The sequence below is a fragment of the Amphiura filiformis genome, chromosome 8 (assembly GCF_039555335.1).
Source record: "Amphiura filiformis chromosome 8, Afil_fr2py, whole genome shotgun sequence".
Classification (NCBI taxonomy): Eukaryota; Metazoa; Echinodermata; class Ophiuroidea; order Amphilepidida; family Amphiuridae; genus Amphiura; species Amphiura filiformis.
In genome coordinates this window covers 5,758,432-5,785,009 of record NC_092635.1, presented here as the reverse complement: position 1 = coordinate 5,785,009, position 26,578 = coordinate 5,758,432, and the positions used below count along the sequence as shown (strand labels likewise).

At 36.4% G+C, this 26,578-nt stretch overlaps 1 protein-coding gene across 2 annotated transcripts; it reads right to left on the bottom strand.

The window, feature by feature from the left end:
- Positions 1 to 4,199: 4,199 nt before the first annotated feature.
- Positions 4,200 to 26,549, bottom strand: LOC140158540 (uncharacterized). Of its 2 annotated transcripts, XM_072181662.1 has the most exons (10): positions 26,186 to 26,544; positions 10,974 to 11,655; positions 10,512 to 10,630; positions 8,842 to 8,857; positions 8,143 to 8,256; positions 7,777 to 7,858; positions 7,207 to 7,334; positions 6,517 to 6,641; positions 5,809 to 5,865; positions 4,200 to 4,592 (listed from the first exon to the last, which is right to left on the bottom strand). In XM_072181662.1, exons 4-10 carry the CDS (start codon positions 8,852 to 8,854, stop codon positions 4,458 to 4,460), a joined length of 654 nt encoding a protein of 217 aa, XP_072037763.1. In that variant the 5' UTR covers positions 8,855 to 8,857; positions 10,512 to 10,630; positions 10,974 to 11,655; positions 26,186 to 26,544; the 3' UTR covers positions 4,200 to 4,457. The 2 variants fall into 2 exon arrangements, 1 of the variants encoding a protein (XP_072037763.1); XR_011859795.1 differs by lacking the exons at positions 4,200 to 4,592; positions 5,809 to 5,865; positions 6,517 to 6,641; ... (1 more) ...; positions 7,777 to 7,858; positions 8,143 to 8,256 and having other exon boundaries at positions 8,846 to 8,857; positions 26,186 to 26,549.
- Positions 26,550 to 26,578: the final 29 nt, after the last annotated feature.

Below are 26,578 nucleotides of genomic sequence, written 5' to 3'. Positions count from 1 at the left end.
AGGGTTTTATACAAATTTGATGAACCTATGCCATATGTGAAATATGCATTAATTTATCACTTCATACTGACTCACTGCTAGCAGCATGCACATACACGTCCATTGTCATACTACACATTTTTCATTATGATATTGCTCCACCAAATCACAATCTTGATCACATTATTATGCTACTTATGTTCAGCACTTTTCTTCTTACTGTTGTGCCATCTGGGGTCCATTTTACTAAACTTTTAACCCTTTGTAACCCAAGTAATCATTTGTAAAGATACAAATACCCAATATTAGACATAACTTTAAGAAAGATCCATGTAGTAAATCCCTCTTTATTACTTATGAAGGGTACAGTTCATAAGTAAGTTTAGTGAAATGGAACTTACAACTCATCATAAGTTAATAACAATTTCAAGACTTACAAAGCTTTGTAAAGTTTAGTGAAATGGACCCCTCTTGTTGAAGCATGTGTAAGGAGTTGCACAAGGATTGCTGTATTCATTTCTGAGAATCTGAGAAGAATAGTTAAATCAACAAACTAACATGCTGAAGATAATAGAAGACATTCCAAGGGATGCCGGTTCTTTAAGGAAAGATGGCCAAGGAGCCGTTTTGGAAAAATAGCCAAGGAGACATTTCCCTATCACAATGCCTGAACCAGCCTGGGCAAGAGGCCACTGGCAACAGATGCGTGAGATTCAGAGGTGTCACTGTCAGATTTAGAGGAGTGAACCGTGAGATGGTTTTGGTTAACCATTATTATAAAAATTAAACATTATAGTTAAGCTGTAATGTTACAACAATATTTTGGTTTTGATTTAGCGATGCATCAATAAAATTAAGGCATCAAAACTATCATGCACTAAATTTTGTAAATAAACCCTGTTCATTCATACTCATCATATTATTCATAAAACAACAAAATAGTATTCCAACATGGCAACCACTGTAAAATGTGAATTTATAGTTTCATCTTTGAGATTGTCCCGCTATAAAGAAGAGTAGCATTTATTGCCATTTAGACTGGCTCTTTGATTAATCACATAATCACAGTTATATTGTGGGTATGTATGAACTGGAATTTACTTAAGTTGTGCATTGAATAGTTACTATACTTAAACGTAGCTTTGCTGTCCTTTCTAAGCCGATTATGATTTTGGAAATTTAAGATTAAAAAAAAGTATGAATTGTGTACTACATATTTGTGTTTCAAAATGTCAATCTTTTTTTGGGGGGGGGGTCAAAACTACACCAATTGAGGATTAAACCAGAGTTGATAGTTTGATCGTTGTATAAGAATAGGGCATGCAATGAGGCAACTGAGGCTGGCCTCAGAAATAATTGTAAATAATTGAAAAATGTTGTTTGTATGCCCTCCAAAATAGGTTATTGAGGGGCAAGATTATATAAATTTTTGTATGTTTTGGTTATATCATGATCACAAGGAATTGAAAATATCATGTGCTGACAGATAAATAATTCTTATTAATTATTATTGGTACTAAATTACTAAGTTACACCAGAGTTTGAAAGGATGCTTAAAATGCAAGAAACTATCGAATAATAGCAGCAGTATGCAATTATTACACAAATTCAACTATCACAAATTTATCATGGATTAAAATGTATGTACACAACATGATAACTACAACTAACTTGTTAAGTACACTAACCACAGATGTTAGATTCCTAATCAACAATGAAGTATTTCACACTATGTAACTTAGCATATGGTTGTTCCCATATAATGGGATATGGCAAATAGATGCCTTTAAGTTACAACTTAAAAAGAGTTGAGAGAATCCCCTATCACAGGTTTTCAGAAGGGAAATCCTCAGGTCAAATTTGGTATTATTTGTCAAGACAGTGACTGTACAGTTTATTGAATTAAGCGGTCTAATCCTTTAATGAAGTCTTGATAATAGGCTATTTTGGTGTCGACTTACATGAAGGATAGACCACAAATTCACTAGATTTTATGAACATACCAACCAGGCCTATTAATAAATGTAACCCAATGTAGGAAGACTGATGGGTTCACCAGTCTTTCAAAATAACTTGGCGTCTCGTATCATACCAGCCGTGAAAAGTAAGCTTATACACAACTGTTACGATAGTGTAAAAGCTGTATCAGGTCACAGGTGGTAAAATATGAGATTGCCAATAACTTGATAAATATTGTTGCAATGTTTTTGTTTTATATTACTACAGATCAATTATAGCAATAATAATTGTATTGTTTGTATTTATTTGTATAGATCACCATTATTTCACTGCACATGCTTAGGCTCATATAACTTTATTGAGTACAATACTCTGTGCTTTCCCCACATTCATGTTATATTTATGTTAAAGACATTTAGGCGCAATCTTAGAATCAGGTACGCCACACCTGTCATACACCCTCTGATTAGGCCATCTTAATTTAATAGTTCAAAGCTCTTCCGAAGTTAAAAACTAATGCGGAGTGTGTTCTTTTATACTATCTGCGGGACAAAGCTTTTTGACAAGAATAGACCACCTGTAGTCAAGATGGAGAATTTATTGAGATTTAAGATTTATGCTATTTTGACATCTGGCGATGTCAGACATGAAATTTTTTTGTGGTGCATTTGGAAAAAAAAGTGGAAAAATATTTAATAACATGCAAAAAGCAGGGGATTTTACTAATGCGCGCACAGGGGCTTTGAGATAAACTATTAAATTAAGATGGCCTTATCACAGATTATGGGTGGCATTCCTTATTCTAAGTCTTCCCAACATTTATATGTTTTATGTTATTTTGACTTTTGAGTTGTTGGAAAAAGACAACCTTTTTTATATTCTGATTTGACTGAATTACAGACCAGTACCATAAAGATTCGCCTAATGGCACTCATGGGCTTCATGACATAACTTGAACTAAAAGTGCCCTTCCATAAAAAATCCACCAGCAAATAAGGGCCCGGACCTGTAATTCTTGTTGGGATTTTAGAAGGGAACTTGTATTTGTACGTGGAATTTACCCTAAGGCACAGGAGCCCATGTGCACCATTAGGCAAATCTTCATGATATTTTTTCGTTAAAATTTTAATTTTAGCTTGTTACCAAGTTCCAAATTCTAACATTTTTTATTTTGCATTCCATTTGAAATCCATATATTCCCTATTGAAGACATGACTCGGGGAGTGTCAGTGAATTTCAAATGGGGTTACCTGAATGTGTTACTCCATTTGAAATCTACACTCCCTGTGTGGAAGATTAAGGTCATGTCTTCCATAGGGGGTGTATGGATTTCAACTGGAATAGCCCAACATTTATTTCCTTTACATAGTATACAAATATGTACATTATGTTCTTCCACCCACATATATTTGCTAGTGTTAATGGTGCCATGAGATGACAAAGTAATATTAACCATTAAAGTTGAATGGTTTTTTGTAAAGTTTTTGTACTTTATTTAAACAATAATTTCTCCTATTTCTTCCCTTACTATTTTTATATTGTACAAAGAAAGAGTCAAGTTTGCATATTAAATTGTTACCAACAGAAGTTTCTCGAGTTAGACAATCATTTTCTCTGGTGGTATTTGGTCAGTGTGGTAAATTTTGATCTTGCACAAATGTAGAAGTTTCAGAAAATTCTGTAATTTCAGGAAATGGATTGTTTCACTGCTCATTAGCTCTCATTAGGTGACAAAAAACCTTGTTATACAGGTGGACAGACCTTTCAAGTAGGATCGGTCAGATGAGACTAAATGACCCAGAAAGCTTGAAAATATCGGATTGAAAAATCTGGACAATTTAAAAAATAATTTCAGTCATTATTATGTTTTGATGGATCCAAGTTGTGATAATATTGGATCCAAAACATAATAATGATAAAATGGATGCTTTACGCCCAATATTTATTGGTCTCGCTATGAGTTGTAAAATATTGGACTCGACTCACGTCTCATCCAATATTTTAAAACTCATAGCTCGACCAATAAATATGGGCTCAACCGATCCAATTTTATATCAAAATCAATCCACTACAGCCAAAAGACCGCTGTTTTCAGTTCATACAGATTTTAGAAAAATCCCCCAAAAGCCAAATCTGGGTCAGTCGGGCCTGTAGAACGGTTTTTCTAGTTGTCGCATTATAAAGTAAAAAATACTAAATTTGGGACCCATTTTAGAACAGTTACAATACCCTAACATTTCAATCTTTGTTGCAATATTCAGAAAGAACCTTATGATCAAGAAAAAAGGTGCATATCAAAAAGAATTATTAATCTAATACATCGCTGATTTCATTTTTTTAATCTGTTATATTTTTTTTTCAGAAGAAACAAATATTTTGATACAAAAACATTGGAAGGGGGAAAAATTAGTAAATTTGTTGCTAAGTAGCAATCAACAACAGTCATACCATTAGACCAGACATGAGTGATTTTGTCAACTTATTGTACATGTGTTACCTAAAAGTACTCATTCATTTCTTCATTCTTCCATTGATTTCCTGAGTTCCTCCAGGTGTCTTTCCAGCTGACAAGCCTCTACATTCCACTGTCTGTTCCTAAGATGGCCTTCTTTGATCTGCTTTTTTAGTCTCGTCATCTGGGCCTGGTTACGTTTCTAAGAAAATCAACAAACAAACAGAAACAAAAAAATCAATCACAAATATAATCTATACAATTCCCCAGCAATTATGTGGTTCATAACTCGCAGTGTGGCGGTCATTCTGAGCATAGATTAGGACATGAAAGTGTGATCCAGTTCCACGTTTTAAAGACCAGTAAACAAAAGCTCTAATAGCACTTGAGCCTGAAATGTGTGCTTTCTTCTGCACAATTTGGCCTCAATCTATGTCCACTTTTAATGCTGATGAGCATATCAGCAATTCTCGCTATTCACAATAAAAGGCGCTGCCAGCAGTTTGCGATGTAATCGTGATGTATCATGGGAAAAATTCGACATCAAGTCCAGCATAATCGAATATTACCATGCTATTACATAGGAACATGTGACAACATTTTTAGTTTGTCAATATAACGGTATTACACGCAAATCGATAGAGAAAAATTAATTGTGCACATTTCAAATCACATTATTAAGTATTATTGAGTATCGATTAGCGTGTAACACCTTTATTTTGACAAACTAAAAAATATTGTCAAGTGTTCCTATGTAATAGCATGGTAATATTTGTATTATGCGGACTTGATGTCGACTTTTCCCATGATACATCACGATTCGCAAACCGCTGGCGGCGCCTCTTATTGTGAATAGCGAGAATTGTTTTGAAAAAATGGGTCAATAGCAAAGAAAAAAGTGAATTTTCTTCATGGCACTACATGTAATATTCAAGTTGTTAGATAGTTCATCCTTCATACTTGGGACATTTTTGATAATTTATCAATATTTTAATAGGTTATGTGCTGGTTTGGGAACAAACAAAAAGTTTGATGATGTCCTATAAAGGAAAGGGTACAATTCTGGTTTACCCTGTGCACCCTGTATTTTCAATAATTCTGGTTTACCCTGCACACCATATTTTTTAGGATTAGGGTGTGGGTTATACTTGTGTGCAGGGTAAACCAGAAATATTCCAAGGAAAGTCTCTTCATTAGGGGGGATGGTTTCAAAAAGTCCCGATTACGTTTGTAAACTAGTTTGCGTTTTTGGTTGGAATATTAAACATTTCTCACTTACATTTCTGGGAGGGGTGAAGGTCAGCTTCTTAATGAACAGACCTTGTGTTTCAACGCATCATCTAACTTTTAGTTTGTTCCTTAGCTATTACTCATAGCAAGCAATGATGTTTGTTGTCCTCAAAATGAATTTTACTCACATGTAAAACTTCAATGTCTTGATTGATAGCCGTGTGCTTGTCGCACTCATGTCTGATCTGAGAGAACAAAAAAAACATGGACCATGAACAACATCATTGACTTAAAAATAAAGAATCATTGTATCATTTGGACATTTTGCTATGTCTGGGAAAGAAGCCCGATGCAGCTGAAGATGCAAAAGAAGACCGATGCAACCCTTGTGGAGCAAATATGCAACACTACACATCCTCAACATCAAGCAAATTATTTTGACCATAACGACTAGACTGCATAGTATTTTGATCATGGAGTTCTATGACGGATTTAAAGTCATAATATGATTTTATGTCGAAATTGCTCTGTTGACCTACAAACACAACAAATTTGGCCGATTCCATTTGGGTAAAGTTGGAACTTGTGTAAACATATATGCCAAAAAATCAGGTTTGACAAAAACACCCAAATTCATATTATAAGAGCGTACATTATTCACCTACTGCATGCCATGATGCAAGGAGAGCCTCGAACTGGCATGACATGAAAGGAAGAATTACATAACTTAACGCAATGTTATATGACTGGTTCAATTCCCATTCATGCATGCTGCCAGGCACTCCTCGCACATGGCGGAACCATGCAATGGATGAATGGCTTTAACCAGAAAGGGAGAGTTTGCATATTCTGTAAATGGAATCATGCTTCTGAAGTATTAGTTTAGTGTGTATTACCTTTGTCTCTATGTTGGTATTCTGAGTGTTCAATGCTTTTTTCTCCGCTGATAACACCTTGATACCCTGCTGTAATCTTCTATTATGACTAGTGTCTTCCTTCAGCTTACATTCTATTGCAGTCTCTGGTGAATGTAGTAAATAAAAGATAAAAAGGTAAATACAAGATTGCCTCTAATGCATACAAAGCCCATTGGTTAAAACCAAGGGGCATTCAGTGACAGTTTCTATATGGAGGAAAAAAGTAGGGTATTTGGGTGCAAATTTAGATTTTAAATTAAAAACTTCCCTGTAATGATAAAAAAATGGTAAACCTGTGAATTGTTAAGCAGTGCGTGTCCTGGGTGTTTTTTCTGAAAAATCTGCCCGAAATGTTTTGGTACATTCCAGTCACTCAGTCCCCCAGGTACATATGCAATCTGCATGAGCCCCCCCCCCACACACACACACTCAGTAGCTTCTGGATGCATAATAGTATTTAGCCTTGATGTAGTTTACACCCATCTTTGGGCTACATTCCAAAGCAACCTGAAGGTCTTTCAGCTTCTCTAAAATTGGAAATGAAAGATTGAGGGTGTCAGGGCAAGAGAATATAGAAATTTGGGATATAATCATCTTTTGAATGTACCCCAAAATAGGAATGTCCCAGGAAGGGGCAGTACATACAGTTACCAAGTAACAGTAACATACTTTCTGCTTGAAGCACAGCTATCAATTCTTGCTGTTTCTTCACTTCCACATTGACACCCATATCTGCTTCAACCTCTGTTACTCCTTGACCATGATGTGCCATTTTAGATCTGTATCGTTCATACAACCTATATGATAAGCAGACAAAATGCAATGACCAGAAAGGTAAATTATATTAAAGATGGAGAGGAACCCATTCATTACAAACAACTGCACAATGGTTTATCTTCTAAGACGTGCAGGCAATTCTAAATCCTGGCCTGAATTTGGCTTAAAAAGTGGCACTTCTTATTTCTTAAACGTTTACAGTTGAATTGAAGACTGTGATGAACTAAGGGCTTTCTAAAATTTTGTTTTATGGATGGAAGCACATTTAGTTAGACTGTAATTATTTAAAAGCTTTGTAGCAATTTGTAGCACGCTTGAGAAGATACATATCACTACTATGAAAATAAACATAAATGTCATTTCCGAACCCATTTTATTTGCAAGATCTTGCATTTTCTGGGTTTAAAAACAAGTCACAGGAGGACGAAATAAAACTTTCTGTTTGCTGCAAGACACTATTACCTTTGGTTCTCGGTATAGATTTCCTTTTCAGCTCTTGTTAACTGCTGGATCTCAAAATCCTCATTCATGGTATCTGTTATATCTATGCAAACAATATAAAACAGTGGTTCTCAATTACACATTTTCTCCTGGGCCAGTGAGGGTTAAAATCATTTCAAAGATTTGTGTTTTAGAGTCAAAATACATATTGGTTTGCTATGTTTACTGAACATTTCAGTGCTGTTCAGAGGCCAGCCACAATTGGTTGATGGGCTGGATAAAAGTTGGCCTGCGGACTGCCTAGTGATGATAACATCGGTTTCTTGACTTAAAAGGCACAAGAAAAACACTGATGAAAACATCATTAATAGCAAATAACCTAATTACCTTTTGCTAATTGCTTGCAATGCTTCTGAAGATGTGTGCCCTTATCTTCTGAAAGACAAATTTTCCTCTTACAAGTGTTCAATTCCACAACAAGTTCATCTAGGTTATCTTTTTCTGAATAAAACAAACAAACAAATACATATAACCTGATTAAGTATGATAAAAACATGTAAGTATATCTAAACACACCAATATGGTGATTAAAAAAAAGGCAAATTTATGTTGATTAATAAATGTAAACTGTCCAGTTGGTTATTCTGTCCATAGAGGTTATTACATTTTAAGATAAGTTGTGTACACAGAAATATTAGTTTCCTTCCATTGTTCCAATATATTTGAGTCTCATAGGTGTCCCAAAACATTTTTCCTGCTGCCACAGGACTTAAAATCAAACATGCCTAAATTATTACTCACATATTTGCAATGTGTCAAATTATTTGAAAGTAAAATTTAGATATACCACAGGAACAAGAGTTATGAAAACTGAATAACAAAACAACAGATAATAAAACACACAAGCAAACAAAATGTTTGCAAAATAATTGTTTCTTATACATTACCATTTTACAAGTTATAGGTCTGTTTGACATTACATGTTTTCCTGACCTATAGTATGGCAATTGTAATACACTGCCTTCTTGCCATTTGAAATTTATAAAACAGTTATATACATTTAGACACAGCCTGCTAAATCTTTACCTTTTGCCAACATTTCCTGCAGAGAACAAAAACAGCAAAAGAGAGATAAGTTATTTATTGTGCATTAATTACTGGTCTTCAATGGTATTCTTGTGGCAAAAAATGACACTAACTATAAAATAAGTTTTATTGAAAAATAACTGCAAAAGTTTTTCAAATCAGTTGAATCATATTTTGAAGAGATCTTTTTGAAAATCTTATCAGTTTTCTTTGGGTCATCAGTAAATTTACAAATGTTTTCCCATTTCATCTCCAAAAGTTAGCAAACTACACGTGACCACTCTCCAATTACCTGAAAGAGGTATAATTCCAGGGCTGAACAAAAAAATACATTGATTACACTTTGATAGTCTTTTGCTAATATCTACTGTGGAGAAAAAATGCACCCTACCCTAATGTTGACACTTTTTGTGGCGCCCTCTACGGAGGCGCCACAATATAGGCATGACTTTGTGAAAAGCTTCTAATTTCACTCTTGTTAGATTGACTTCGCAATTGTTTTGCTAAAATTATGCCCAGCTCAGAAATAAAACCACAATTAGCTTGGATTTTATTTTATTGTTTTCTGATATGCACGGGATAAAATGGTGAGCGTATATTCTTTGTTTAAAATACAAAATTAGGATTTATAAAAACACCCAAATAAATTCTGACCTTTGTATGCGTTCAACCAGTTTACGATAGACGGTGACATTTGACCATACACTAGGATCCACAACATGCTCATCTATCATGGGAACAGTTCTTAAACCCTAATACATTTGTACATTCATCCTTTGAAAATTTGGGTACACAAACTCATACTCTGCAACTTGAGGTCAAATTTTGCACTATGATTATGTAATTGAGGTTATTGGACTATGCCATTGGGATGAGACTCTTGTGGTCCATAGTGATAAGATCAATTAACGTGGCCTCTTAAACTGATGGCTTTTGTTTGCTAATTACCATAGAATCTATATAGCGGTTATTGCTAAAGTTGCAATATGGTGGCACAATTGGGCGGCATATTAATTATACATGTTCTACATTGTTGTATTTTAAAACACTGAAGACCAAAATTGATGTTAATGCCATGATTGGATCATGGAGGTAGTACTAGCTACTACCTCCATGATTGGATTAAGTAAATAACTAAATCCTGTTATCTACCCAGCAATGTTTGCTCATCTTAATAATTGTAACAAACTGTAGTGTACTAAATGGTACAAGAAAAAGGCAAACAGACAGAAATTTAGAGTTTTAAATTAGAGAGTTGACAGGAAGTTGTAAGAGTTAAATTGTTATGGATATGACTGGTGTAAGCGCGAAAATGTTGAATGTCAGATCAAAGTCATCCGAGGTGAATTAAGTAATGTCAATCACAAATTGTTACAGGTCATTTGCGGTGGACTAAGTTTATATTTGGATTGTCAGAACACCTTCCCCAATCAAACACATTTCTCTTGCATTTGATCATCTTCACTCTTCCCTAGAAAAATCATTATAATACCAAATCTACACACCATGGAATTCACCATATCACGTCCAAGTTCACATTGGGCGCCACATTCCTTTTTTAAAGGAATTTTTATTTACCTTTACTTAAGTTATTAATATTGTAACTTCTTTTGTTTATTTAGGTATTAATCTTACCATTTTGTTACATCTGTTGATCTTGTAAGACCTACCTTGAATTGTTGTAAGACTTCTTGTTGCTTAGCAACCTCAACCAGCTGATGTCTTTGAGCTTGTGACACATTTTCCACTACATCTGGCAAACTGTCTATTGTCTCCTGAAACTTATCAACTGATAAAGGATGAAACCAGGGATGAAACAGTCATTAATGTCACTCAAAAGTGAAGTGAGACACTCATATCTAATTCATGTATTGAAAAATTGGTTTGTTACATTCTTCAAGATGCAAAGGCTCAAAGTTCATTTGAGGCTGTGTATAAAAAAATAAATTTATATCTTAAATCTTCATCAAAATCTTGACCAGAACATCTATGAATCATGAGTTTTAAAATATGGACAAACATGTAACATTATAAATTCTATTTTAGCAAGATATATATTTTCAAACATTTAATATGACATTTAAGATTTAATACGGTAATATATTTGCTTCTTAGTAAATTTAACATCTTACCACATCTAGAATCCAGTATCCCGCTTTTTTTTCATTCACTCTCCCTTCTGGTGCAAAATCTATTGGTGGTTCAACAAATCGTGTTGTAATATCAAGACTGGACTCCAAATTCTGCGGCAATCCATTAATATTTTCAGTGATGTTAGCAGATTCTTGATGACTCATACCACCTGCGCTTAAGCTCAACTCCTTAGAAAAAGACCTCTTTGAAACTAGTGGCAAATAACCACCCAAGTTACTAGAATCTGTAGGGCTACTACAAGTTGTAGCTTCACCATGTTTAGAAAGTTTCAAAGGAGAATCAAGAGGTGTTAAATCTGCTGTATGCAATTCATTGTCACTTGTAGGAACATCCTCCGATTCTTGCAAAAGAGTGGTGTAGAGGGCAAGAGCACTTGATGGAAATTCAAGTCTTTCAGTGGTGGTCGATGAAGTACTTGGTAGATCATTTTCTACTGATGTCAATGATATTGGTTTAAAAATAAGTTTACTTGAGTTGCAATTGATAGTTTGCTGTTTTGGTGTGCTATGATTGGTTGCACTGTACCTGGAAAAGTTTTGCTGAAGATCATGATGATCAACTTGGGGTTCTGCTATATCGTCAGATGTTGGAAGTGCAAGAGGGTTGATGATTTTGACCCGAGTGTTTGACATCTCAACAGTTCTTGATGCCCTTGGAGGACTGCAGTTTCAAACAAAGAAACAAAATGGTGTTGAGTATAGAGAGAAATAGACAAATTCAACTAGTACACTTGTTTAGTAAACTTACCAAATCACAACAAAATCATCTCCACATAGCTATCATGACATTTGTTAGAACCTATTTATATTTTGACAGCAAATGTTTTGTGCAAAAAACTTCATTTCCAGTTTGATTTGTCATACTGATTGACTTACTTGGGGCTCTAATATAGACCACTTGACATCACTGTGTATCAACAAAGGCGAGGGACTCGTCTATCGATATGCTCGAACGAGCCGCTACACTGTTCAATGGCTTTCCTGTAATATATGAAATGTGGTGGGCGATTTAAAATGCACGTACCCTTAGCAGACTATGATGCGTACGCACACTGCAGGGCAAAGAACAATTGAAATTGCCATAATGCGCGCGCATACTGCCGGGCAATGACGTCAGATGCGAAGTGGTCTATAGGCAAGCCCCTGACAGTAAATTTCGCTGATTCCCCATGTTCTTTTCCATCCCAGGTCGATTTAACCAGCGATTCCCGCTGTTGTTTTGGTTCCACGCCAGCACCCCCGGTACACGCATGGAGGCTGCCATCTTGGGAAAAGGTGGTGCTGGCGACCACCAGCACTCCCTAACGCACCCAGCACCATGACTATGCATAATAGTACGCGATCTTGACTGTCAATCATCGGGGGTCAATCACCTTGAGCTTGACAACGATATCTCAATAGAATATCGCCAAGTCTTACGAGTTACGTGTAGGCGCAAAATTTAAGGCTAATATTTGTGTTTTAAACAATATTTTTCCTGTACAAATATTGGCCTGGATAGCGGGATTGTTAGTCGATTTGAAGTATTTAACAAATTAAGTTCATGGATACGCTAAAATATTATTAAAAAGTATTAAAACAGCTGTTCAACATTTGAAAAAAATGCACTGTAGCAGGCTTGAAAAAGTCTAACCTTGGATGCAGCAAGCTGTGATGTTTACGGGTAATTTTATTATTTGAACGCGGAGCACGGACGCGATGCAGCCGGTAAAAATCGCTGTAGTATTCCAGGCCTATGCGATGGTAGTTGGATGTACTACAGGTACGCGATGTGTTGGAATTTGCATCAATGGTTTTGCATTCATCTCTTTTACGTCAAAAATTGTGATAAAAAAGTAAATTTTGGAACAAAATAAAGCTTGTTTGAAGAAATAAAAAGGTATGTTTGTATTGCTAAAAACATGTTTAACCTTGTGATGCGAAAGTTTAATTTGATAAATTCATAATTTTAACCTTACAACAAGAATAAACTTAGATGAAACCATCACGTTAATTTTAACCTTTATAGCTCGGTGGTCTAAAAGAAAAGATCGCCTCATTATCAATGCACCATTTCATGTACATATCCTTAAAACTTTTGAATCCATGCTTTCTTCAAATGTTTTCAGCTTTGACAGCCAGTTGCCATGGCAATTGTCATGAGCATGAAAGTTAGTCTTAAAAACACAGTGGTCAATCTGTCATCCTAACCAGCTGGACTTCACTTGGGTCACCATCCCAGTGGGCACAGGTTAGGATTTCGACGTTGTATCAACGTTGATACAACGTCGAAATATAACCTAACCTGATTTCAACCCGATTTCAACCTAGAGATTGGTTGAAATCAGGTTGAAATTTCAACGTCGATACAACGTTGAAATTTCAACCTGATTTCAACCATGTTTCAACAAACTTTCAATGCAAAAATTAAGGAGGTTGAAATCAGGTTGAAACTTCAACGTTGATACAACGTTGAAATTTCAACCTGATTTCAACCAATGTTTCAATGCACAACTTAATGACGTTACATAAAATATTATTAGGACGAAATATGCATATGCCTAGTATAATACATGTTTAAAGGTCGATAGCATTGAAATTTTAGCCAAGTTTTTCTATATATCAATCCGCATGATCTAACGATTTAAACCGAACTTCCGTTCCCTTCTTCAAGTGAAGTATACAGGCGGGCGTGCACTACCTCAAATACTTACGCGAAAACACCGGGTGGTGCGGGTATGCTATACCGCCCGTCGCCGCTCAATTGGCGGGCTGATGTTGATATGGGAATTCCTACAACATGCTGAAGTTGGAGCAAGAGACGTTCACAAACACTTGTTAGGGGGGCTGATGCAAAAGGGTGGGGAGGGGCTTTAGTTTTGACCCTCCTAGGGGTAGAGGAGGGCCTTGAAAAAATGACCAAAAATTTTCCCAGGAAAATTGAGTTAGGCCTATATGATTTTCTATGGGATTGACCCATAATTTTCATGTCAAAGGGGAGGCTGAATTTTAGAGATCTGAAAGGGGCGGAAGACTTTCGCGATGATTTTTTTTGCATCAGCCCCCTAACAAGTGTTTGTGAGCGGTCCCTAATATGCCTATTCGCATATCTTCAAACTATCATTTTTACTAACCCGATCATATCGCCCGGGAATTGCCCGGTATCGCCAATGGCGGCATAGCGGTGTAGTAGCTACAAGGTCGGGTGTCGAGGTCGGCACCCATACGCGGGAGGCAACCGGGTGTGGGAGTGGGTGGGCGGCCGCATCATAGGCCTATGTTGTCGATCATAGTCGGAGAAAGCAGGGAGTGTTATGGGGGGAACGCCTCTCTAATTTTTTTTTTTCATGGGGGACGGCAAGTGTTTATAGGTAGGCCTATACCGCACGTTTGCAAGATATTGTGGGTGGGTATGTACACGCGTGCACAATTGTGTTAACAAGCGTTCGCAAATGTTTGCGAGCACGCACTCATGTTTACAAGTGTTCATGGGTACACTTGCGTACATTGCCGATGCACGCACGCTCGCAAGTGTTTGCGAATACGCATGCGCGTGCGCAATTGTTTATGGGCACGCATGCACATGTTCAAGTCTTTATAGGTACGCATTATGCGTTTGCAAGTTATTGCGGTACGCACGCGTTCGCAAGTGTTTTCAAGTATACACATAATGCATACTCAAGTGTTTGCAAGTACAAACGCACGTTCTCAAGTGTTTGGGAGTATACGCATGCACGTTCGCAAGTGTTTGCGTGAATACACTCGTTCTCACGTGTTTATGCGCACGCATGCACGTTCGCAAGTGTTTGCAAATGCACGCATAGCGTATGTGCAAGTGTTTACTGGTACGCACACGCATGCGCAAGTGTTGATGGGCGCACTTGTGTTCGAAAGTTATTGCTTGGTACGCACGCTGCAGCACGTTACGCAATCGAGTTTGCAAGTGTTTTCGAGCACGCATGCCCGTTCGCAAGTGTTTATGGGTACGCGAAAGTTATTACGAATACGCATGCGAGTTCGCAAGTGTTTGCAAGTGCACACTCGCGTTCACAAGTGTTTATAGGTACGCACGCACATTTGCAAATTATTGAAGGTATACGTGCTGCGGCGTGCACAAGTGTTTGTGAGTACGCACACAAGTGTTTATGGGTAGGCCTACGCACACGCCGAAAGTGCAAAACTGATGCCACTGCCACGGCGGGGACGGCGCATCAATCAATGACATAATGCCTTGAATGTGTCCGTTTGTTTGAACTTGATGTAGGATCTGCATTTGGATCTGGATAGGCAAGCAGTGAATTCTGCATCACGCTAGAGTTGAAGCCTAGTCGGCCTAGGCCTATGAAACATGTTGAAAAACAATTTCAAATTTTTGGATATTCGTTAGTTCTGGTCGCATTTTTACCTATAAACATGTTTCTAATCCTAGATCACCATGTTTGGACATTCAAAAGTTTAAAAATTTTTGGATTAAAATTGTAGTAGTATCGCTTTAGCCCAACACTTTTCCAGAACGGATATTGCGATATTGCCCAATGTACATCAGTAAGCAAAAGGAGTTGTACGCGCACGTGTGACGAACATAAGCGTGAGGCCTAAATTTGCAAATAAAACAGGTTAGTAAACATTTAAATTTTCTTTAAAGGTCTACTTGACTTTTGGACACATTGCTGGATTTATATTTCAACTTGGTTTTCCATTTTGTATTATCAGGATATGTTAAAATAGTTAAGCTTACTGAGCAGTTAAATTACATGCTGCACATGCCAAAAGTGGACTTTTTTCAAAATTTGGAACTTTTTGGACTGGGCGGATTTGGACATTTTTGGACGGACCAAGATTACAGAAGGCATAAAAACCTCTATTTTTAAGCTCGCTGCGCTCGAAAATGGGACTTTTGGGTTTAAAAAGGGGAACTTTTGGGCCTTTGGCATTGGGGGGGGGGGGTGCTGGCTACGGGCCTAGGGGAAATGCAAATGTTTATTGTATAATTACGAAACTAGGCCCCTAGAGCCTAGCCCTAGTCATATCATGCAGCAATGCTCATGTGCTAGAAGTCATTACAATCGCAAATTTTCAATTTGCGATTGTACTGTTTTTTGGTCAGTTCTTCTTTCTTTTCTTTCTTTCTTTCTTCTGTCAAACCTATAACGAGTCATCGTAGCCATATGCTCTAGGCCAGTGTCCAACTCGTTGGGTCAAAGGTCATATGTCATTTATGGCCAAAATGTGATTTTCACTAAAAATGCTTCATCTTCCACAAATTACATAATACAATGACGTCACTTGCATACCTGCATCGCCTAGCCAATGTCTAAAAGTTGTACAAAGAATTGGGGTCAAAGGTCATTAAGAGGGGGAGGGGGATCTCACAATTGCATTATCTCGACATCCGTAATGGGTATGGGGCTCAAACTCGGTGACAACAAATCTCATGACCAGGGCGGGTCAGGTCAAAGGTCAAATTTTAGAAATGCATTTTCTGTAAGGAAGTACGGCCTCACGGGACTCAAACTCTGTGACAACAAACTGACCAAGGGAATATATTGAACACTTTGCAGGGGTCAGGTCAAAGGTTATCTTGGGTCAAATCTTATAATTTCTTCTTCTGGACTCAAACTCAGTGACAGCAAATCTCATGACCAGGGAAACATTTTGCAGGAGTCAGTGAGTTCAAAGGTCATGCAGGGGTCAAATTTTAGAAATGAATTTTTTGGACATCTGTAAGGGGTACGAGGCTCAAACTCGGTGACAACAAAATTAATGACCAGGGGGATATGTTGGAACACTTTGCATGGGTCAGGTCAAAGGTTAACTGGGGTCAAATCTTATACCGTAATTTCATTTTCTGTAATGGATATGGGGGCTCAATTTCGGTGACAACAAACTTCGTGGCCCGGGAAACATTAAGGTCAAAGGTCAGGTCAAATGGTCATTAAAGAGTTACATGCCTTTGCGATTGTCTGCGCTCTGTAAGCGCAAATCATTATCTCTAGTGTATTTTTTTAGACATTAAGTTACTGGTAGGGCAGACTAGATGTGTCTTTGATGATTTGACATGAATTTCAATGTCAAAATGACAATTATTTTTAAAAATAATAAACTGAGTGATAGTGATACCAAGTTCGTGGAAGTCCACATCCCACTGACAAAATGATATTTTAATAAGCGCAGAATTATGAAGCATACATGGCCCAGGCCTATAAATATGGCTAGGCGTAAATAAGCTTAAATAGTAGTACCAGTAATATTCAGTTAGACTAGGCTAGTGGAATTTGTGAAATAAAGTTCTTTTCAAATAGATAGAGCTTAAGAGCTCGGATAGCAACGTTTTCACGTATTTTGTGTGGGACCTGAGAGCAAATCAGACATATCTAATTGCATTTTGATTTGAATACGAGGAATGTCCTTCTAGTACGGTATCAAATAATTTTGATTTTTTGAAATTCGAGATCAAAAATTGATATTTTTGAAACAGTCCTCGAAGTAAATTCTATAAATCTAATGATATACTTAAATTGTATGTAGCTGGGACGAGCGGCCGTCAATCATATGAACATTTTGACCTTTCCTATTGAAGATATAGATTGTTCCCCAACAAAATTTAGGTCTTTTTGGGAAAAATCTATATATGAAAGGTCAAATTTGTCAATTGATAGTTGGCTTTTCATCCCAGCTACATACACTTCAAGTAGATATCATTCGATTTATTAAGTTTACTTTGAGAACTGTTAAATGTCAAAAATTGCCATTTTTAATAATTTGCCCCAAAATTTTTATTGCATCGCGAATTTCAAATTATTAAATATATCAGAAGGACATCCCCTATTCAAAATTAATCATGTTAATGTTCGTTTGTGCTTCCTTGGTAGGCCTAGTTGCAACCGTTTAGTAAACATAACGGGTAGGCCTATATCTAATCTTTTCTGAGAGACTTAAGGTTAAATTACAAATATACATCATATGACCCTAATATTAATAATCTACTTATCTTCGTTTTTAATAGGCTAAATGAATTATGAACTTTATTCAGTATTTGTATTCACGAGATTTAGACCCTTTAAGCTATAGGCCTATACATTCCAAGTTATTAAAGGTCGTAAAGATCTTCTTAATAGATTCAACATTAAGGTGCAATCTGCAGTTCTCTAGAAAGAAAGTGAGGCTATTTTTAATTTTTCATTAAACTTATCACTGCTCTATGTCAAAAATATCATGTTCTCTGAGTATGCCTACTTTAAACATGTGCAAGCATGAGCCAATTAGTGTTGAACACTCTTTAGGCAGATTTTTTTAGGCAGAAGATTTCACATCCCCAAATAATTTCTCTAGTCTAAAGCATGTGTCTAAAGGAGCAAAGATAAGTTATACTTTCCCTCTTTTGGTCCCAAGAATGGCCCTAAGAATTGTTCAGCAGAATTACCCTAAACAGTCAGGAGTAACAGGTCTACCTTCAGTAGGCCTATGCCTATTTTACATTAAGCATATTAATCGTACTGTAAGTCTATGTCAAATATAATGTTTTTGTATGTGTAAATTATGGAAATAATTGTATTTTTAAATCCCTAAATTGTTATTTTTGTCGTTACAGCTGACCTGTTGTTGTGCCACGTGACAATGGAATCAAAACAAGATTGGCCATGCAATAGACAGACTATATAGTCCATGACAATGTACAATGTATAAAGCATCAAGAAAATTGACTTAACTTAGAAAGTTTAGATGCAGCCAAAGATTTCGGATGAACTGACAACTTGAGAGAGCCATAATTTTAATACATAAGAGCACGGTCAAATCAAAGATGGAGTAAACTGGCACGGCATGGCATGGACCAACTCCTACACTGAATAAAGTCCATTGTTGAGCAGTTGCTGCCACATACTACTCATCCGTTCAAGATCTAACTTAAGTTGTTAGTCATCATTCATTCCATATAGCCCGCAGATGGAATGAACTCACGCCTCACATTCCAGGAACTGTGAAATGGACCAGCTTCAAAAGTGTTTTGGTCAAAAATGTGATTTTTGGTCAAAAAATGTGCAAACCCATCAGCTTAATGATAACAGCTGTTATTGCCTTGATATGTGTCTTGACATAGAAAGAACTAAGCAAGCAAATACAGATTCTGGTCTAGATTTTCTTAATATTGGTATTGATGACATCATCAATGCGATATAAGCCTACTGATGGGGTTGACGTTTTCGATGCTTATCTCCTTCAGCTTAAACTGAGCACGACAAGGATCCTTTGAATACGTTGAACACTTCCAAAGCTATTGATCACACTATCTGTATATGATCTGATCATCAGTCTAAGAAAGTTCTGTGAAGTTTTTCGATGAGAAAAATAGAAGTATTCAGTTGTATAATCTGTCAACAATTTCAAGTTTAGTTATACGTGTAAAAGTCAGGACTTAGAAACCATAATTATGTTAAAGATATCTTACGTGGTATCAGAAGTTTTAAGTAAGTTGTAACGTGAAAAGAAGAAAAACTTGAGATTTTTACTCAAGATTTTTACGCAAGCCAGGGGAAACCCCGGGGGAAACCCTATATTAACATTAAGTATAATGGGCACATTGCATCCAGTACATTCTTAAAAGGTTCCAAAAGGGTCAAGTTCTAAAGTGTCCTCCTAGTACATATATAGGCCTATGGATAACCCTCGCACTTTAACACAAACAGCTTTATGAAAATTCACGAGTTCTTTTGAGAACCATAACTAAATCTAATGTATTTAGGCTCTAAATGTCCAGCTCTAACACTTTTTAAACAAATACACACGTTTTAAAGGAAGGCTCCGCCTATCACAACATTATGCCCTATTATATGTAAGAAAAATAATTATCAAGCACGAATCACGTGGTTTTATCTAAAACAAACTCATGGCGACCAGGGGCGTAAATCCATTTATGAAAGTGGGGGGGGGACACAATGAAAATTATTAGTCATTGATACTTCAAGTGATAGCGCCAAGCACGTCGCTGCCAGCGACTTAGGGGTGTCTGAGGGGGATGTGCCCCTCAGAAGTAAGAAACTTTTGCAAAATGAAGACCTAATTGAAGCCATTTGGTGGACCATTTTGGCACTATAAATTTTAGCTTGAAACAGCTGAAAAATTGTGAAATGACGGCCTAACTTGTGGACAAGTCTTCACTAAAATAGAAGCGAAGCGACCACTTGTTTATGTATACTTGGGGGTGTCTGAGGGGGATGATCCGCCCTCAGGCGTTGGAAAATTTTGCAAAATGAAGGTCCAATCAAGTCATTTGGTGCATAATTTTTACACTGTTATCATAAAAAAAAGGGACCGAACTCAAGTTGCAAAATTTTACTTGAGATTTGAAATTGAATTATTACTAAAGCATGCATGGATTGATGTTGAAGTCAGCATTGAGTCCGTCTTAAAACTGACTTTGGTGATAAAATGTGACGGGCCCTGCATATCGACGGGCCCGCAGTACAGGCTTTTGGGCGAAGACCCGCCTTCAAGCAATGCCCAAAATAATCACAGGCCTATAATATATTTTACTTACGATCGACCCGGCCAAAGCGGATTTTTAGGTATGGGTAGTGATGGGCCTACTCAATTACGTGCAAATTAACATTTTTCTTCTCTCAAGTTTCCCTTTTCTCTTGTCTTTTCTCCTTTCTCTTCTCTTTTCTCCTTTTCTCTTCTCTTCTTTCCCTTTTTTTGGGGTGGGGACCAAAGTGGGTGTGTGTGGGGGGGGGGGACATTTGATATTGTGTCCCCCCCACTTTGAAAAGTGAGGGGACGTGTCCCCCTGTCCCCCTCCCGATTTACGCCCTTGATGGCGACCATGTGATTCGTGCTTGATTATTATTTTTCTAACATAAATTTATAAGGCATGATGTTATGATTGCCGGAGACGAAGTGCTTAGGAATAAAAGAAAATATTGTTTTCCACATTTTCACGAAACGATAGGTATTTATGGCAACTCCAACTCCTAAACATCACAAATCACAAATAAAAAGCTTACATATCTAATTTCTAAAAGTTTAAAATGACTTTCAGCCCAAAATTCCAAGCAACCTTGAATTTTCGATGTGTGACACACATCTTCATGGTAGGAAGTCCTATGATGTTGTTACTTTGTTACATACATGTATCTAAACATGCATGTCACTTAGCCAAACGTTAACAGTGTTGAAGACGGGATATAAGTGTTCAGGATGCGTTTAGATACAAATTGTATCAAAGTATGATACATGTAACCATGGTAACGTAACTTGAAAATCAAAAGGACGGAGCTGATTTTATTTTGGATTTGCGATGTGTAGGAGAATATGTTTCAAAATATGAAACCATATTACCCTGAATTCAAACTCTATTAAGGGATGGAGTATGCACGTTTGGACAGTATTTATTGTGGGACATTAGAGCACATCAGACATATCGAATTGCATTCTGAATACGAAGAATGTCCTTCTGATATTAAAAAATTTGATTTTTTTAAATTCGCAATGTAATACACATTTGAGCAAATCATTAAAAACTGATATTTTTAATATTTAACAGTACTCAAGTAAACTTCATAAATCTGATGATTTTTTCCCCAAAACACCAAAAAAATTAGGTCTTTTGGGAAAAAAATCTATATCTTCAATATGAAAGGTCAAATTTTTCAATTGATCGTCGGCTTTTCCTCCCAGCTACATACACTTTAAGAATATATCATTAGATTTATAAAATTTACTTGAGGACTGTTATATATCAAAAATGTGAAAAATATCAAATTTTAATAATTTGTCATAAAATTTGTATTATATTAGGGGGGTCACATCATTCTTTTATCTACAATATAAATGTTTGGCATTAAGTTTTTCAGAAGCATCTTGCAAAATGATGAAGATAGCAATTTAAATGGTTCAAATTGGATAAAGCGTTTCGAAGTTACGCCAATTTAAAAGTTCGAAAAATGGCTGTTTTTCAGCATGATTTTGATAAAACGCATGTTTTCGACAATATGGCATGTTTGAAGACTTAAAAAATCAAAATTATATGCTTCCTATGTCCGATTTTCACTTAAAGTTGCTGTATAACTGAGTCTTTCAACATAGATATGTCAAGAGGTACATCATTTGCTTCAGTTTTTGAAAAAGATTACTCCAAATATGGACTAAAACACCAAAATCAAAGGATCGTCGCACTCTCATTTTAACCCCTTGCAGAATAAAATTGCAGATTTAGGACAATCTCAGATTAAAAATATGAATTGTGAATGGCTGCATTTACACTAAGCCAACTCTAACCCTTGGGTTGAAACACAAAAACAACAACAAAAGCTTCATGTGCATCAAAATATTGTGAGAAATTGCCTCCAAAGTGGGAAAAATCTAGAAAATCAAGGAAATTGCCGCTCAATGTAAAAAAGTGCTACAGAATGAAACAGCAAGTTACGGACACCCTCGTAATAAAAATATCAACTTTGTACATCCATATTCAAGGTAAAACAACTCTAGGACTTCAAGTTGGACCACTGCAGTAGATAAAAACAACAAGTTGGTCATAATATGTTGATAACTACACTCCAGAAATGGAAAAATATGAAAACTTCACAAGTAAGGTCAACAATTTCTATGGGAAAATACACAGGAAAATGGCCAAAAAACAAATGTTTCAATATATTGCCATTTTTTAACCCAACATCCTAGAAATTTCTTGTTTACGTCAAAAGAAAGATATTTTTGTGGAGATTCAGGAAAAAGGAGTCTCAATTTGATTGCACATGTGGCACACAGTAGGGTAACTCATCATCTACAGTCATCATATCAAAATTTCACCCTTGGACAGCGTTTCCTATGGGAAAATACACACGCTTTCGGGCAAAAAAAACATCAAATTTTCAAATTTATCGAGAAAAAACAAGTTGTGCCAAAATAAAGATACATTTCTCATGGTTCAGAAAAAGTAACTTTAAAATTCACTACATCGTTGGCACCGGGTCGAAAAACTCACTTTCTAAAGGCAATTTCTTAATTTCTTCTGCGGATCCAGACACTGGTCTTTGCTGATAAATAATCTGGTGCTTTCACAGAGCCGCCATGTAAAATTCAAAAGGTCAATAGACCTAAAAATATTTTTTTTGTAACTACACATATACTAAATAAATATTTGAAAATGTTTAGGTCTCTATGAAGAAAACAATTTGATATTTTTTTATGCTCAAAACATGCCATTGTTCATTTATGGGTCGTATGCAGACACCTAATGAGCTAATGTGTGACCCCCCTAATTATATCGTGAATTTAAAAAAATGAAAATTATTTGATATCAGAAAGACATTCTCCGTATTCAGAATGCAATTCGATATGTCTGATGTGCTCTCATGTCCCACAAAAATATTCATTCCAGATCCCTTAAAATTGCATATTATGTTCTAAAGACACAAAATAAAATTAGAAACAATTTTCTCAATTTCTTGAATAAGGACCTTAAAATATCCCAAATTTTGGTCAAAATTTTTGACCCATATTTTGATTAATAAAAAATTATTGAGAGAACTGTTTCTAGTTTTGTGTCTTTAGAACATGCAGGTTTTTTTAAGACACACAAAACTATTGAAGTGTTTTTGGTGTTTTCCAGCTAAGCGGCAGCCACTATGAACGTGGCTATACCATCTTGAAAAAAATAATGGATTACCTTGTTCTGCAGTTAGAGCACTATAATATTCCTGGTTGATTTTATACCAATAATAGGTGAAAGAAGTGTCCTGTATGTACATGTGTTTGTTGTTGTTTTCAGCTAAGGCAGTTGCCATTTATTACTATTACTTGCATTATAAAGGTACAAAAATGCTTTGTCAACTCTATAATAACATGTTAATATATCGTGCATCTATTTTTCAAAAGTGTTTTTAGAGCGTTATTAATACGTTTTTATACCCTTTATATAAACCAACAATAAAACGTTATCTGTAAAATGTTTTGTGTTTGCTGGGCAACTCAACTTGCAGGTTCTCTGACGACGTTGAAAAATTTATATGATGATGATATCAAAAATAAATTTCAAAGTTCAAGGTAACTCGACTTATGGCCTAAAACGCGACGCTTACTTTGCACGTAAAATCTTTGGAAAGCTATTTAGGATTTGAAGGTTAAAATCATCAAATTGAGGCTTTTACGATAAAAAGGTGAGAAATTAGCAAAATCGAATACTAAGAAGATTGCCCAAGTTGCATGTTTACTCAGTGGTGGCCATCTTGAAAAAAAAATGTGATTTTTGGGCAAAAATTTGATTTTTGACCAAATGTGTTTTTTGGTAAAAATGTTATTTTTGGTCATAAATGTGATTTTTGGTCAAAAATATGTTTTTTTTCAAAACATGTGATTTTTGGTCAGGGGTCAAAAATGTGATTTATAATAAAAAAAAATGTGATTCATGGTCAAAATGTGATTTTTGGTTTAAAATGTACTCTTGGTCAAAAATGTGATTTTTGGTCTAAAATGTGATATTGATATTTGGTCAAAAATTTAATTTTTGGTCAAAAATAGGATTTTCGGTCAAAAATGTGTTATTTGTTCAAAAATGTGATTTTTTGGTCAAAAATGTGATATTTGTTCAAAAATGTGATTTTCGGTCAAAAATGTGATTTTTGGTCAAAAATGGGATTTTCGGTCAAAAATGTGATATTTGTTCAAAATGTGATTTTTGTCAAAAATGCGATTTTTGGTAAAATTGTGATTTTTGGTCAAAATGTGATTTTTGGTCAAAATGTGATTTTTGGTCCAAAATGTGTTTTTGGTCCAAAATGTGTTTTTGGTCAAAATGTGTTTTTGGTCAAAATGTGATTTTTGGTCAAAATGTGATTTTTGGTCAAAAATGTGATTTTTGGTCAAAAACATGACCGCACAAGCAAGACGGGCCCGGGCACCCGATTACCTCCAGCGTTGCGGTGCCGACTGCACCGGCCCTCCGACTCCGGACGCATGCTCCACTGCACGAGGCCAACCGACACCACACCCGGTAGACTCCCGCGTATGGATGCCGACTGCACCGTCCCTCTGCACCGACCACTGCGCGCGGCTCACCACGACTCCACACCCGGTTGCATCCCGCGTATGGGTGCCGACTGCACCGCCCTCTGCACCGACAACGACGGCGATACCAGTTACCCAGGGCGATACCAATCCTAGCCTATAATCATGAATTCATGATAATATTCTCCCAGACGGACCACAGCGGTGAGGTTCTACAAGTGGGTACGTATAAATTTATTACTATATAATAATTATATTTAAATAAATATCAGGTTAAAATCGGATTAAATTCAGGTTGAAATTTCGGCGTTTAATACAACATGAAATTCAGGTTGAAATTAGGTTGAAATTTCGACGTTGAATCAACGTTGAAATCGGGTTGAAATCAGGTTAGAGTCGATTTGCAAATACAACGTGATTTCAACGTCGAAACGTCAACCTGATTTCAACGTGATTTCAACGTCGGGTGTGCCCACTGGGATACTATATGCCCTCTGGCAATTCCAGCCCTGAAACTCACTCCCCTGCCCAGTTGACCTCCAGAGCACCAGGAATGTGTTGACATGCAAAAGATCAAACATCAGCAGGTGTCGAGGTATATAAGATCAAATTATGAAATCCAATATCAGAAAATGAAACCAGTGAAACAAAATTAATTACCCTCGCTTTTCTCTAATCGAGGGTAATTTTGCTAAAGTTCTTTAAGGACCCGTCGACGAAATGCTGAGTCTTTTTTTCCACCTATTAACATGATTAAACATAAGCCGAACAAACTTGACATTGACCATCATGCATTCACTCTGTCGGACATCCGGGAACATCCCCTTCGTCATGTTCGTCCCCTTTTGCACAAGCGCGCGCATAACCAGCTCGAGAAAGGGGAACTGCACATGCGTTGCACATGCGCACACTGGTTTTACAAGGCTATTTCCCCTTTGTGACGTCAGCTCGACCAAGAGAATGCATGACCATGATGAGTGCCACTGCCAACATAAAATAATCATCATGGATATATATGCATGTATGATGATGCATACGGTGGCGGTGCATTGTTGACTGCATTTTTGAAACTTTCTAAACTGGTACTGGTAGTACTAGTTCATGAGGAAGTTCGTTCCAATCTTAACTACTACTTGCCTGATAAACTCAGGGTTCATCATGGTAATGATACAAATCATGAATAATATTGAAAGAATATCTCTACCGGATACCTCTTTTCTCCGAAAAGACATGAAATTATTGTTGTCAACTGGACTCCATTTCCTGTTAAAACTTTCAGCCAATCACACAACGACGTCTTGGCATGTCAATCAATTCTTGATCAATGCTGTAATTTTAGATTTTTATACGTGTTCCAGTTTATCACAATATTTGTCGCATCATTTATTAATATTTTTAGCTTTCCTGAAAATGTTTTTCTATCTAATTTTCTTACTGATCAGGAAAATGTAGGAAAAAAAAATTTCTCAATGTAAACACCATAATTGATTGATAGCCTAGGTCTTATTATGTATAGCACCTTTTGAGCGTGTAATTGCTTCGCGTATAATACAATATGATAAACAACTTATCCTACTGTTACAATTACTTCCGGGTGTTTGTGC

Coding starts and splice junctions, on each gene's coding strand:
- LOC140158540 (XM_072181662.1), bottom strand. Junction 7,335..7,776: donor ATCTATACCGAGAACCAAAG/GTAATAGTGTCT, acceptor CTTATCATATAG/GTTGTATGAACGATACAGAT. Junction 5,866..6,516: donor ATACCAACATAGAGACAAAG/GTAATACACACT, acceptor TTGTTCTCTCAG/ATCAGACATGAGTGCGACAA.